At 42.9% G+C, this 14,041-nt stretch overlaps 1 protein-coding gene across 10 annotated transcripts in view; it reads left to right on the top strand.

The window, feature by feature from the left end:
* CLASP1 (cytoplasmic linker associated protein 1) overlaps positions 1-14,041 on the top strand; it is a 264,293-nt gene that overhangs the window by 209,013 nt on the left and 41,239 nt on the right. For all 10 annotated transcript variants that reach the window (XM_039234904.1, XM_039234903.1, XM_039234905.1 and 7 more), the window contains 2 exons: positions 4,816-4,894; positions 5,865-6,008. In XM_039234904.1, coding sequence (XP_039090835.1) covers positions 4,816-4,894; positions 5,865-6,008 — 223 coding nt within the window. The remainder of the gene's footprint in view (positions 1-4,815; positions 4,895-5,864; positions 6,009-14,041) is intronic.

The raw sequence follows: 14,041 nt of genomic DNA, 5'->3' as shown, positions 1-14,041 counted from the left end.
CACTCTCTTACCATTTCCACATTCTCCTCTTACCAGATTTGTTGCAATGTTCCTGCCTTCCATGAGATGAGAAGTTGGCATTGTTTTTGCGAATGCTCAGGACAAACGTAAAAACAAGTATAAAACCTAGCAAATTGATTTCTCTTCTCTTTAAGACATTTTAGAGGATTTATATCCTTCTGAAGACCTCAGTATTTTTAAACAATGTTTATTTTGAGAGAGTATGCACATATGTACACACACACACGTGTGTGCATATGTACATGAGTGGAGGAGGGACAGAGAGGGAGGGAGACGGAGAATCCCAAGCAGGTTCCACACTGTCAGTGCGGAGCCCTAGGCAGGGCTTAGTCTCACAAACTGTGAGATCATGACCTGAGCTGAAATCAAGAGTTGGACGTTCAACCAGCTGAGCCACCCAGGCGTCCCAAGACCTCAGTTTGTTTGTTTGTTTATAATTTACATCTAAATTAGCTAGCACGTAGTGCAGTAATGTTTTCATGAGTAAATTCCAGTGATTCGTCCTATTTGTGTAACACCCAGTGCTCATCCCAACAAGTGTCCTCCTTAATGCCCCTTACCCACTTAGGCCATTTCCTCCCCCCCACCCCCCACAGGCCCTCCAGCAACCCTCAGTTTGTTTTCTGTATTTAAGAGTCTCTTTTGTTTTGTTCCCCTCCCTCTTTTTATATTCTTTTTGCTTCCCTTTCCTTATGTTCATCTGTTTTGTTTCTTAAATTCCTCATATGAGTGAAGTCATGTGATGTTTGTCCGACTGACTTATTTCATTTAGCATAATACCCTCTAGTTCCATCCACATAGTTGCAGATGGCAAGATATCATTCTTTTTGATTGCCAAGTAATACTCCTTTGTATATATAGACACCACATCTTCTCTATCCGTTTATGTGTCGATGGACGTTTGGGTTCTTTCCATACTTTGGCTATTGTCAATAGCACTGCTGTAAGCATTGGGGTGCGTATGCCCCTTTGAAACAGCACACCTGTATCCCTTGGATAAATACCTAGTAGTGTAATTGCTGGGTCATAGAGTAGCTTTATTTTTAATTTTTTGAGGAACCTCCAGACTGTTTTCCAGAGCGGCTGTACCAGTTTGCATTCCCACCAGCAGTGCAAAAGGGTTCCTCTTTTTCCACGTTCTCTCCAACATCTGTTATTGCCTGAGTTGTTAGTGTTAGCCACTGTGACTGGCATGAGATGGTATCTCATTGTGGTTTTGATTTGTATTTCCCTGATGATGACTGATGTTGAGCATTTTTTCATGTGTCTGTTAGCCATCTGGATGTCTTGTTTGGACAAATGTCTGTTCATGTCTTTTGCCCATTTCTTCACTGGATTACTTATTTTTGGGGTGTTGAGTTTGATAAGTTCTTTATAGATTTTGGATACTAAAACCCTCTATCTGGTATGTCATTTGCAAATATCTACTCCCATTCCTTTGGTTGCCTGTTAGTTTTGCTGATTGTTTCCTTCTCTGTGCAGAAGCTTTTTATCTTGATGAGGTCCCAAGAGTTCGAGGTCTCAGTATTTTTAATACTTCATCTTCTTATAAGTCACACTAGAAATTTTGCTAGTTACGTGTGATGTAGGATTCCTGTTCGCCCGGGTACAATCCCAGTATTCACTGACTCAAAGGTTGATAATAGACCGCAGTTGTGACCTGTTACAAGGAAAGAAGGAAGAGCTGTGGAGACTCAGAGACGTGTGAAAAACTACGTGCTGTCATTTTCCAGAAACCTCCTATCTATTGCCTCTGCAGTTGTGGGTCCTCAGCATACGAGTGTTAGAAACTAAATGACCTCAGAAGACACCTGGCTGTAATGTCTCAGTTGCCATTTGGTGGAAGATGGAGGGTTATGTGTCAGATCATTGAATTTTTAAAAGAATAAACAAATGACTCCAGATCAGCTAACTACCCTCAGTAGAATAACTTTTACATGATTCACTTACTACACACTAGAATATTACCACATATCATAGAATTCCCAAAACAGGAGGACCCATCCTCATTGTATTAGTGAAGAAACAGACTTGATTTGACAGGCCATGTGGGAAGTGGGACCCAGGACTGCTGGTGATGACAGTAGTGCAGAAAGTGTGCCCCCTTACCGCGCACTGGTTTGTGGGGATGCGTCCTCCTCTCCTGAAGGAGAACATAGTTGGCATTTGCTCTTTTTCTTTCCTCTCTCATGCCCTCACTAATAGTAGCACCCTCCACGCTGCCATCAGCTCCCATGTGTCTGTTAGATGTCTCTGGCTGTGAAATGTGCGTTTGTTCCTCTGCGCTCTGATGCCCACTGTTTTCTTTGGTTCCTGACCCTGTAGTTCTGTATAATTGTGCTGCTGTAGAATTTTCTTGTCCAGGTAGCTCTCCCTTGTGGTTTTCAGTGAGCTCAGTGTAATATACTATATTTGCAATAAGCCTTCCAAATGCCATCCCTCCTCTCATGAGCGAGTTAGTGGAATTAGGATTGCATCATTGGATTTGTAAAGGTTCAGCCAGGGATTGAGTAGAGGGGTGAGGCTGGTCCGGCTGGTAGTGACTGAGTGAAACAGACAGGTGATGCCATGGGCCAGGGGGCTTCCAGAGAGAGGTGGCCATGTGGGCATGTGGGCCAGTGGTACCCAATTTCTCAAGAAAGGTCAGAAATGTGGAGTAAGGCACCACATTTGAGATTTATTTTTAAAAGACACTCTGAAAGCCAGATAAAATCTTTGTGTGTCAGACTTGGCCTAAAGGTCTCTTCCTTCCTATAGGTGAATTTGTGAATGGCAAAAAAGTTTTAGGGGTGGCAGTAATATCAGGGTCTTTATCCTAAACCTTGGTGATTAAGGAAAACTCTCTGGTTATTTTCCTGGATGCCATGTTCCTTTAAGAATCCTCTCGGGTAGATTCGGTCTAAATCTCTAGAGCATGTTCATTATTCACTTTTCTGAGCAGCTGAGACGCCTAGCTATTTATGTGTATCTAGGATCAGTCAGTGAGTATTGGTGATGGCTGGGGGTTCTTGACGTAACAGGCCTACTTCCTTTCCTTCAGCTGCGCCCGACCGCAGGCATATTTCCAGGTTAAACACGCCCACCTACACCTGAACGATTCTCTGTTCTCCCCTTGCTGCAGGAGAGGACAGAGGTGTTTTGTGTGTGGGTTTGTCAGCCTTCTTTCTCTAATGTAGAGCTGGTATGAGCACTTAAATCCTGTATGCTGGAGTGTACCTTGCTTGCAGATGTGGGCCTCGTGGCTTCCTGGATACCAACAGGTGTGCTACTGGGTCAAGTATGCTCTTTACTAGTAATTATAACAGTAGGAATGTTAGTAGGTAGAATGTGCCTCGGGCGTTGTATTTTCTTGGCATTATTTCATTAAAAATTGCAAATCCATCCTGTGACTTCACAGATTTGAACCTGCTTCCATGTTCTTTCTACTATACTTCTGTAGATTGAGAAAAGTGCCTTAGAGAGGCCAAAGAAAGCAATGCTGTCACTCAGCCTCAGTCATATAGATGTTTGCATTGCCTGTTGGTGTGGAAGGTACGTCTGCATTGTCCTGCATAGACACCATTATGCACTTTTAAACTAATGCTGGAGATTGTAGCATTTTAAGGGAAGGAGCACGGACTTGGGCTAGCCAGGAGCCCTTGGGGTTACGCAGTTGTATCAAAGATGTGAAATGGCTACAAGAAATGAGATCCGGAACAGGCAAAAAGTGGAGCCAGGAGACTGGCTCCAAGGGTCCTGGCCTCTGCATATGTGTTGTAGCTGGGTGGGAGATTCCCTTGCTGAGGCTCCCACACCCTTCGTGGTGACCCTACAAACTAGAGACCAGAAGCAGTTGCCCAGTAGGACCAAGGAGGACAGAATGGTTAGCATAAGCAAGCGCAGCTGTACGCAGCCTAGTCAGGACGTAAATTAAGATTTCGGAATTGAAAAAAAAAAAAAAAAAAAAAAAAGATTTCGGAATTGGAAATGTTTCTTGTGAAGGAGTTTCAGAAAGGTAGCTAGAAAGAAGAACACATTCTAATTCTACAAGGCAGGTAGGAATCTCTTTTATTGCTTGATCTTCATTTCTCAAATAGTATACGTAACTCAAAGTACATGTTGTGTGTGTTTTGGGACTTTTAATAAGATTTCCCATTTTCTGGGGCGCTTGGGTGGCTCAGTCGATTGAGTGTCCGACTTCAGTTAAGGTCATGATCTTGCACTTGGTGAGTTCGAGCCCTGCATCAGGCTCTCTGGTATCAACACGGAGCCTGCGTTAGGTCCTCTGCCCTACTCTCTCTCTCTCTCTGCCTCTCTCTCTCTCTCTCTCTCTTTCAAAAATAAATAACATTTAAAACTAAATAAATAAAAAAAAAAAGATTTCCCATTATTGAATTTTATATATAGTGTATATTATTCTAGTATTTATATAAAATGAAAAGTACAATTAACTGTGTGCAGCCTTGCTTCTGTGCTTCTGTGTCCAGTAGACTTACATTTTTGTTTCTGAGATGGTTTTACATTATTTTGCATAATATATCTTCCTTTAAAATAACTACTTTCTGGGGCGCCTGGGTGGCTTAGTCGGTTAAGCGTCCGACTTTCGCTCAGGTCATGATCTCGCGGTTCGTGGGTTCGAGCCCCGCGTCGGGCTCTGTGCTGACTGCCAGCTCAGAGCCTGGAGCCTGTTTCAGTCTGTGACTCCCTCTCTCTCTGACCCTCCCCTGCTCATGCTGTCTCTCTCTCTCTCCTAGAAATAAATAAACATATTTAAAAAAAAAAAAATAACTACTTTCTTTCTTCTCTTAAACCTAGGGATTCCTTTCCATTTGATCAACAATTTAACATTTTGATGAGATTTATCGTGGATCAAACTCAGACTCCTAACCTCAAGGTTGGTGACTATTTGTCATTATAATTCAGCCTCTAGAAGTCAGATTTGCTTAAAATTTACTTTGTTTTGTACATGACTCATATTTGGCTGTTATGGATGAGTCTGCAGTGAACACTCTATACAACTGGGACAATGTTTCCATTTTTCTTGTTTGAGTACCTAGAGAAGTCGCTGGTTCATTGGGTAGGCCGTGTTTATTTTGAACTGTTAAAAGGTTGTACCCTATTATATTCATGTCAGCCCCAGTTACTCCACATCCTCACCAACATTTGATGATTATTACCGTTTTTCACAATATTTAAACCAGAAATTTCTGACGTGTTGAGAGAAGGTATCTTACTGAAACGTTTTCAATATTAACATTATAACACATGAAAATTAATTGTTATATAGTTTAGAAAATCATAACCTTTCACAACAAGACTGAAATCGAGGAAGGGTATGTATTTGAATTAGGTCACGTATGTCATCTCTCCTTTAATTATTAGCTTTCCTTGGGGTTTTACGATGGCTGCAATAAATAATAACCGTCTTCTCCTAAGGCCAAAGCCAGTTGAGGCATCAGTGGAGAAGTTAAGGTAGAATATCAGCATGATTGCTGAAAATGCTCCCTTGCAAGACATGGCCCAGGATGCCCAAAAGACAATGAGGTGCTTCCCCATCAGGTGGCTGAGTGGGTGGCCCCATGGCCTGCCCGTGGGAGCTTGTGCCCGGCAGGCGGCCTGCTGCCTTCTCCTCAGGCACAGTGACCTAACACTGAAGAGGACTGAGCTGCCCACCAGTCTTCCTGTTCCCAGACCTACCTCACGGCCACATCATGCCTTTTTCCCTGACGGGTGTGGCTCTGTGTGAAAACATGAATCCAGGAGGAAGGAGGTGTCCCCTCAGTTGTCTTTCCTTTTCTCTGATCAGATTTCTGATCAAACATTCGTAAGATGTACTTAATGCATATAATTATTGGATCTTTCAGGTCAAAGTTGCAATCCTGAAGTACATTGAGTCCCTCGCTAGGCAGATGGATCCAACAGACTTTGTAAACTCTAGCGAGACGAGGCTTGCTGTTTCTAGAATTATAACCTGGACGACAGAACCAAAGAGTTCAGATGTGAGAAAGGTATGTCTGAGAGCTCAAGTGCAGCTTTAAACACAGCATTGTCAGGCATATGCTAGGAAAAGAAATGTACTTGGAAACTTGCAAACCATCCCACACACCTATGTGGGATCCTTTATTACTCCCAAAGTTTGCTCTTGTCCCTTATCTTCCCTCTCCAGTTCCACCTAGTCCCAGTCTTCAAACTCAAGATGAAAGTCAGAAATCGTGTACAATGGGTTTATGGTTTTCTTAAGCATCTATTTTATTCTTTTTAAATGCAAAATCACTCATAGTTTTAGTGCCTCTTTAGGCCATTGGTTTTCCACATATCAGTTTTGTGACATGGACTTTGAGAACAGAATTGAAAATCTAAGGCTGCCTGGCCATAAGGTGCTTTGTAGCAAAAGGTGGCTGAAATTTGCTAAGATACGAATTCCTGAATTTAAAAAGAGCAAACAGTTTCAGATTATATACCACACTTGGAACACACTCTCTTTGACTTGGGGAACGAAATGGGGTGGTGGAATTCAGGTTTGGAAACACCCTGATATCAAGGTGTTGTTTTGTATTTTTATCAGCTGAAGAGTATTGGCTGCTTTCTTCAGAAATGACACGTTGAGGACCATATAACATAGGAAAGAGCACAGAGTACTATTCTTTTTCTAGGTGGTGCTCTGCATCAGTACCATTACAGGTTAATTATTACATGGGACACACTCTGTCTGTCCCTGACAGGCTGTGAGCACACAGCAGGTGTAAGCCGCTGCTGTGTTCGTCTCTCTTACCCTCTACCTGTCGATGTCCTGCTTGAGTGTTACACGTGGCCATTATTCTTTGACTTTACGTATAAACTAAGTAGCTCTTGTGAAGTACTCTTAAAAGTCAGCTTTCTCAGTTCTGTGCTCAGACTGCAGGTAATTGATTTGGGTTATTTGTGTGTAATCATGAGCCTTGCATTTTTTCTTCTGTGCCATGCTCCTTCCATACTGGGCCTACCAGTTGAGCCGTCTGGCCTTGAGCAGAGTTGATACTGTGGACCACGTGGGTCCAGGCGGGAAGAAAGGAAAGGATGAATCCAAGCAGTAGTTAGAGGGAGTGATAAATTTCCAAATGCAAATGAACACTTAAATCCTCTTGCACTGAGATTCAAAGACAAGAACAGAAGAATTCTCTAAAAAGTTTCTTTAGAAAGGTTACGGGTCATTTCAGTCCTGTGTCCATTGTATACGAATAAACTGAGTTACCCAGGGTCAAGGAACAAGGGCAAATCCTATTAAAAAGCACTCATTCAAAATTATTTACAAAAGATACATTTCACTGGCAACCTTTAATTTAGCCATGAAACCCATTTGGGATTAGGGCAGTACATACAGTAGGGGGTGGTTGAATGACTTGCTTAGGGCATACGTCACAGATACTTCTGTTGTACTTTTTTTAAAGTCACAAACAGATGTTTCTGTTATAATTTTTCAAATCACGAGAGTGGCGAAAATACAAAAGCCTCTTAAGGGCGGCTTTCTATCTTTAGTCATAACATGTAAATGTGTGTGTGTCTATATGTGTGCCTTTTGTAACTGATTGTCACTTAAGTATTCCTTCCTGTGGGACTGAGACATATTGTAGACTTACATAGTACCATAATTAGGGCCTGTCAAGGAGCAATTCATTGTCATTGTGATGTCCACTTTCTCTGAACACGCATATTAAAAACTTGTACTACAATTTATTTTCCTAACTTCTCTAAGGAGGATGTTATAGGAACTTTCTTCCTTGAGTTATTTGGCCTTGGGCTCCCAAACACTCAACTTATTTTAATCCTAGCTGAGGTCAGATATGGTTAAGATAGTAAATGTATTGCCAGAGACCATGTAGCCCGTTTACTGTTTGATCTTCAACACTTAATTTCAGTCATCTTGGGTCATGCAGTGCCGCTTCACAAAGCCTGGCCTCCACTGGTGTCCACTCGTGTCGCCTGCCCTCACGTCTTCCCCTTCCCCATCTTCAGGACACTTGGAAAGCTGTTTTTTTACAGCAGTAGGTCTCAGTCCTGGCTGCAGTTAAAATCCACCTCAGTTCCTGGGCCCTACTCCAGGTAACTTGACCTAACTGGTATGGTGTCAAGTGTGGACATTGTTCTGGGTCTCATTGGGATTCCCTCCACCATTGGCTGTTTTTAATGCACAGAGTTGAGACCCAGTGTTTTAGACCATTACCCTGGAGCTGAACCTCAAGACATACAAACTGCCACACAGTGTTGACCTGATTGCCGTAGATTCTGTGGGTCCGAGCCCACGCCTTCAGTATCTTCAGGACTGGGGCTTGACGCTGTTCCAGGGACTTTGCAGCCTCCCTATTTTCTCTCGCCCTGAGTCCCAGCACCCAGCACTGTGTCTACAGGAACAAAGTAAACAGTTAATAAATATTTTGAATGAATTAATGAATGATAAATGTCCAGAGAAAAATGATATCATTTTAAGTAGCATTTCGAAGCCATTATTTTTAAAACCATAATGTTGGAGGTGCCCCGTTTTAACTTCTGTGTTAGTTTTCTGTTGCATCATGAATCACCACAAATTTCGTAGCTTGGAAGTACAGGAATTTATTATGTCATAATTCTGTGACTCAGGAATTGGGCACATGGTCTTTGGGTCCTTTGCTCAAGGTCTTACAGACTGAAGGCAAGGTGTCGTCTGCGTCTTTGGTCTCATCTGAGGCCCAGTCTCTTCTGACTCACTGGTTCTTGGCCAAATTCCATTCGTTACACGAGGGCCAAGGGGCCCATTTTCTGGCTGTCAGCAGGGGGCACTCTCAGCTTGAAGGGGATGCCTGCCACTCCCCGCCACACAGCCCTCTCCCCAGCTTGGCAGTTGGTTTCATCAAAACAGCAGGAGAATATGTGGGGAAAAAAATTTCCCCAAACTTCCCAAATGTGATGAAAACCCTCAATCTGCCCATCTAAGAAGGTCCACAAACTCCCAGTAGGATAAGGAGAGACCCACAGGTAGACACGTCACACATCACAACCAGACAGTCGAGATGCAGACCCGAACAGAGAGTCTGGGAAGAGGGAGGCCCCCCTGCGTCCCCCAGAGACCCTCCATGTGACCCACCGCCAACGTCTCCTCAGAGACCATGGAGGACCTAGGCAGTGGGATGGCATTCAGTGTGCTGACAGAAAAACCCATCAACCAAATCTTCTCTGTTCAGCAGAACTGTTCCTCCAAAATGAAGGAGGAATTATACACAGCCAGGGCCTCCAACCTTGTTTAAGGGCTTAGGTCACCCGACCCAGGATACTCTCCCTTCTGATGCACTAAAGATCACCTTTAATCTAACTGAATTGTGGTGAGATTCAATTTAGCAGATGCATCTCTACATTCTGGGTCCCCTCTGGGATTTTGTAGTTCTCATGTTTATTTATTTATTTTGAGAGAGAGAGTGTGTGAGTAGTGGGAGGGACCCAGAGAGAGGGAGAGAGAATCCCAAGCAGACTCTGCGCTGTCACCACAGAGCCCGATGCAGGGATCAGTCACATGAACCGTGAGATCCTGACCTGAGCTGAAATCAGAGTCGGACACTTCACCCACTGAGCCACCCAGGCACCTTTAGATTATTTTAAATGTCTGTGACTCAAGGGGTGCCTGGGTGGCTCAGTCAGTTAAGCGTCTTGCTTCAGCTCAGGTCATGATCTCCTAATTCATGGGTTTGAGCCCCTCATCGGGCTCTTTGCTGACAGCTCAAAGCCTGGAACCTGCTTCAGATTCTATGTCTCCCAGTCTCTCTCTCTGCCCTTCCCCTGCTCGCACTCGCTCTCGCGCTCTCTCTCAAAAATAAATAAATGTTTAAAAAAATTTTTTTAAATGTCTGTGGCTCAAGATTCCTTGGCTTTCAGTTGTACACATCCAGCATAATTGTTTGATTAAAATAGGTGTGTTAAAGCACGGTATTCGGATCTATGTCCTTTTACCCCGTAAGTACTTACTCACAGACTATACGTTACTGCAGAGTAATCCTTCATGGACACCTAGTCACATTTATTGAAGTGCTCTGTTCTGATGTGCCATCGAAGGGACACTTCTATAATAAATACAGGTGCTATTGTAAGTGATGCAGACCGCCTTGCATAAGAATTTGGAGCATAATTGAAAGCTTGTCTAAATGAATAGAGCACTTGAATAAATTAAAATACTTAAAAATTGTGATGTAGTATATATCACTTTGCTCCAGGATCTAAACTTGTCATTATCATTTTAAGGCTGTAAAATAGTAAAACGGGAACTATTTTTATCTGGGTAAATTAATGCACCCTGTTTCTTTTAAATAAACTTGACGTTTTGCCGCATCTTTCATTCACAGTTACTAAAAGTTTTATCAGGTGCTGGGGAAACCTTGGTGATTTAAAAAGTACTATGTGATCACAAACCAAGTTTTCCTGCTTTAATTTCCGAAGAGTAGGGCAAGATTATATTCTAAATGACAGGAGAACCCTTGAGTCTGAAATTCGTGCAGTAAAAACCTTCATACTGGCCCCACCCTGGAGAACATTAATTTCCTGCAAACGACACTTGGGGAGTTTGCAGGCAGTATAGTTCATTCTGTAAGGTCCTCTTTTGGAAGACAAAGCTAATAGAACTCTGGATTTGTTGACTTTGGCATTTTTAATACTTATTTTGTTACCCTTTTTATCTTCATGTTTTGGGTGCCTCTTGTTGGAGAGAGAGGGGTGTGTAAATATTGACGATGTTTTGAAGAGGAGGGCAGAGCACGGCCAGAGCCAGAGCACAGCCGGTCCTCCTGGAGGGGGCTGGCCAGGCCCGGGCGCGCGGGGCCGGCAGGGAACTCCCTGCCCAGACCTTCGCTGGCCCCGTGTGTTCCCAGAGTCGCCTTGGTCTTGTTATAGTCGTGCTGGCCAAACTCTTCCTCTCTGAAGGAGCCGTGTTTTGTGTTAACCTGACGCATTAATAAGGAAGTGGATTCTAGAGTCCCGTCATCCTCTGACTTCTGCCCCTGACTTGCCCCTGCCACCAGGTGCAGGCATGAGCTGGCAGCTCCGCCTCGGGGTTCTCGTTTGTTGTCCGTAAAGTGGGAATAAATGCCCCAGCCTCAGGCTTCACTGCAAGGCCTAATTGCAGCATAGAAACACATAGGTGGATACTACTTCATTCGCTGTTGCAGCCGCCGCAGCGCTGTGGAGGGTGGTTTTGGCTTTGCTCTGCTGTTTGTGAAGCAAATGGAAATCTCTGGTTTTTTTCCAGCATTGGGAAGATTCCCCCCCTCCCCCCCTCAACCAAAGGGAATATAAATGCAGTAGAATTTTTAATGCTGTGTTTATATTCCAGGATTCAGAATCCCCATGGGTTTGTTTATCGTACGTGATTTGCTTACATTAGCGCCTGCCTGCTTTGTCAGAGGAGATCGCAGGCTTAGCCCCCAAACCTTGTCTTGGAAAATGCGGTAAATGAAGGCGTGGCGAGGAAACCTGGAAAGCACAACCTGCTGTTGCCTGGAGCAGGAGGGGGATGGAAATGGCCTTCAGAAATTGAGATTCCCAACTGAAAATGTTACATCTGCTTCTAGAGAGGCAGTGTGGCCTGGCCACAAAACTCAGGATCCTCCCGTCACACGGGTGTCCCTGGCTCTTTCAAGGAATGACTTGACTTTTTTGATCCCCTTTTGAGATCACGAACGCTACTACTGCCAGCAAGGAGGGTGGTTAGTAAGCACCTAGCTCATGGTGGAGGCTTGAAACTGGAAGGTCCTGTCTTCGCCGTTAGGTTACATATGCCCAGGTGATTTGTGAAGGAAGCCACATACCTTCACAGCTTACTGATAACCCTGTTTAAGCACTTGCTTCTTCTCATTAAATCCTCCCGCCTTTCCTGTTTGTCAGTCCTCGCTTCAGCGTAGTCGAGTAGGTGAGGATTTCCCCACTAGGTCAGCTTCCGCCTGCTCTGGGCCTGCAGAAGGAAACTTGGAAGAAAATTGTAAACAGGTAGATTTTCAACTATGTACTAATTTGAAAAAAGACACTTCACTGTTTGCATTTTAGATTATTAATACTGATTGCCCTTGTCAACACCCTGAAAAGATTTTGAAGAAACCTAAAATTAATATACTACTACGTTGAACGTGTGTGTGTGTGTGTAAATGTTTGTGTTTTGAGGTGTTTTATGACTAACTCCCTGCCCAAAACAAAGAGTGATGTTGAGCGCAGACCTATACCATATGACACATACTAAAGACGAAATGTCTGAAGGTTTTGAAAAAGTAACCTTTCTTGGGTGATTTTCTAAAACAATTTTAATGACAATCTGGGAGCAATAATTGTTTACTAAATTAGAAACCCTCTTTTCCTCCCAAAGTTTGAGTTTTCCCCAGTTAATACCAGCACTGAACCATTTATCAAAAGCTTTACTGACCTCCTGTCTCAAAGAATTTTCCTGCCTTCAGGGCAGTGGGATAGCCCCCGGAGTTGTTTTCATAGAGTGGCCGTAAGATCTGAACGACCTTTTGTTGCCCCCACCTACCAATTTCTACTGTGTGTGGGAATCAATTCCTTTTAAGTTGCCATTTGATCTTTAAAATAAATGACTGTAGAGTTATCCGTTAAGACAAGTCAGCAGCAACCTTGAGTTTTTGGTTGGCTGCTCACTGGCCCTGCCTCTTAGGAAAGGCAGGAGTTCAATGATGGGACAAGACGAGTGGTATGCTCCACTTTGTGATCCATTATTGACATGAGCTGTGCCCCAGGCCTTTTAAAATGAGTCTCTTCAACTCATCCCTGTGTTTGGAATTATTCCTTTAAAGAGAGCGTATCGATGATAATGATAAATATAACCCAGTTTTCTTCCTTGTTTGGATTCTAGTATTCTGACTTCCCACTAACACAGAGGGTTGTAGATACAATATTTTAGGACCATAAGAGTCTCATTCGTTTTAAAGCTGTGATATAAAATATTTTTAAAATAACATATTTAAATCCTATTTTCTATCCATTTCTGGAGCTTGGACCTCCGTAGACAGGATTTTACTTTGAAAACAGCTTTAATTCAAAGGGTGACTTTTGAAAACTGTATGAAATAATTTACATTTCATATTTTGGAAACTGTAAAAATAAGTTACATTCATTTCTATGTATAAATCACCACACATATACCATCTGTCCAACGAGTTGTACTTTCAAAATTCCCCATCTCTCTTCTGGATTTCTTACCAAAATTCACCGTTAGGGGCATTGAGAGAGAAGTGTCTGTAGTGGGCCCAAAGTTGAAGTGTGCTGTGGTGGCTTCCCCCGTGGCAGAGAGTCACTTAACAGCACATGGCCACGGATGAGCACCATGTCTAGGCCTGTGGCCTTGCGGCCCTTCTGTTCCTGAAAGATCCCGCTGATTATTATAATTTACTTTATGAAAAAACTCAAGTTCGATTGTAATATTAGCTATCCTGTCATTCTGGGGAGAAACAGGGTTTAAGTAAAGGCAGTGGCACATTTCACATAAAAGTACTGATACGTTTTATAATTTTGAAATGCCATTGTCATTCTTTAAAAAATAAGTCCCTAAACTGTCTTACTAAATTGGCAACGTTTTCTTTTTTCTCTCCCTCCTAAAACTCAGGTCTGTTTCTTTCTTTTTCTTTGAAGTGCATTTTTTCCCCCCTGCATGCGTTTTTTTTTTTTTCCCCCTAACATCTAATAAAAAGGCTTTTTTTTAAAATGCACAGGTTACTTTACTTTGCATGATTTTTGGAACTTACTCTTATATAAACATAGAGGTCATGTTAATGTATATGACATTGGTGGTGAAAAAGAGTCCTTCAGGTAATTGTTAAGTATATTTCAATAAATGAAATCTACAGGTGCATACTGCAGTCGGTAACTGTGTATTTTGCTGGAGTAAGGAAGGCACACAGGCCCCTTGGGATTTAATCTGGATGGAAAGGCAGTACTGATGACTGTAGTTGGAGGTCAGGGGAAGAAAGCGGGATACTTCTGCCCAGTGCTGTGCTTCATAATGCTTTTGATAGGTCTAAAAAGTAGTTTTTGATTCTGTAAA

The sequence above is a fragment of the Hyaena hyaena genome, unplaced genomic scaffold (genome assembly GCF_003009895.1).
Source record: "Hyaena hyaena isolate Hyena2069 unplaced genomic scaffold, ASM300989v1 scaffold_91, whole genome shotgun sequence".
Classification (NCBI taxonomy): Eukaryota; Metazoa; Chordata; class Mammalia; order Carnivora; family Hyaenidae; genus Hyaena; species Hyaena hyaena.
This window is presented reverse-complemented; position numbering and strand designations above follow the sequence as displayed.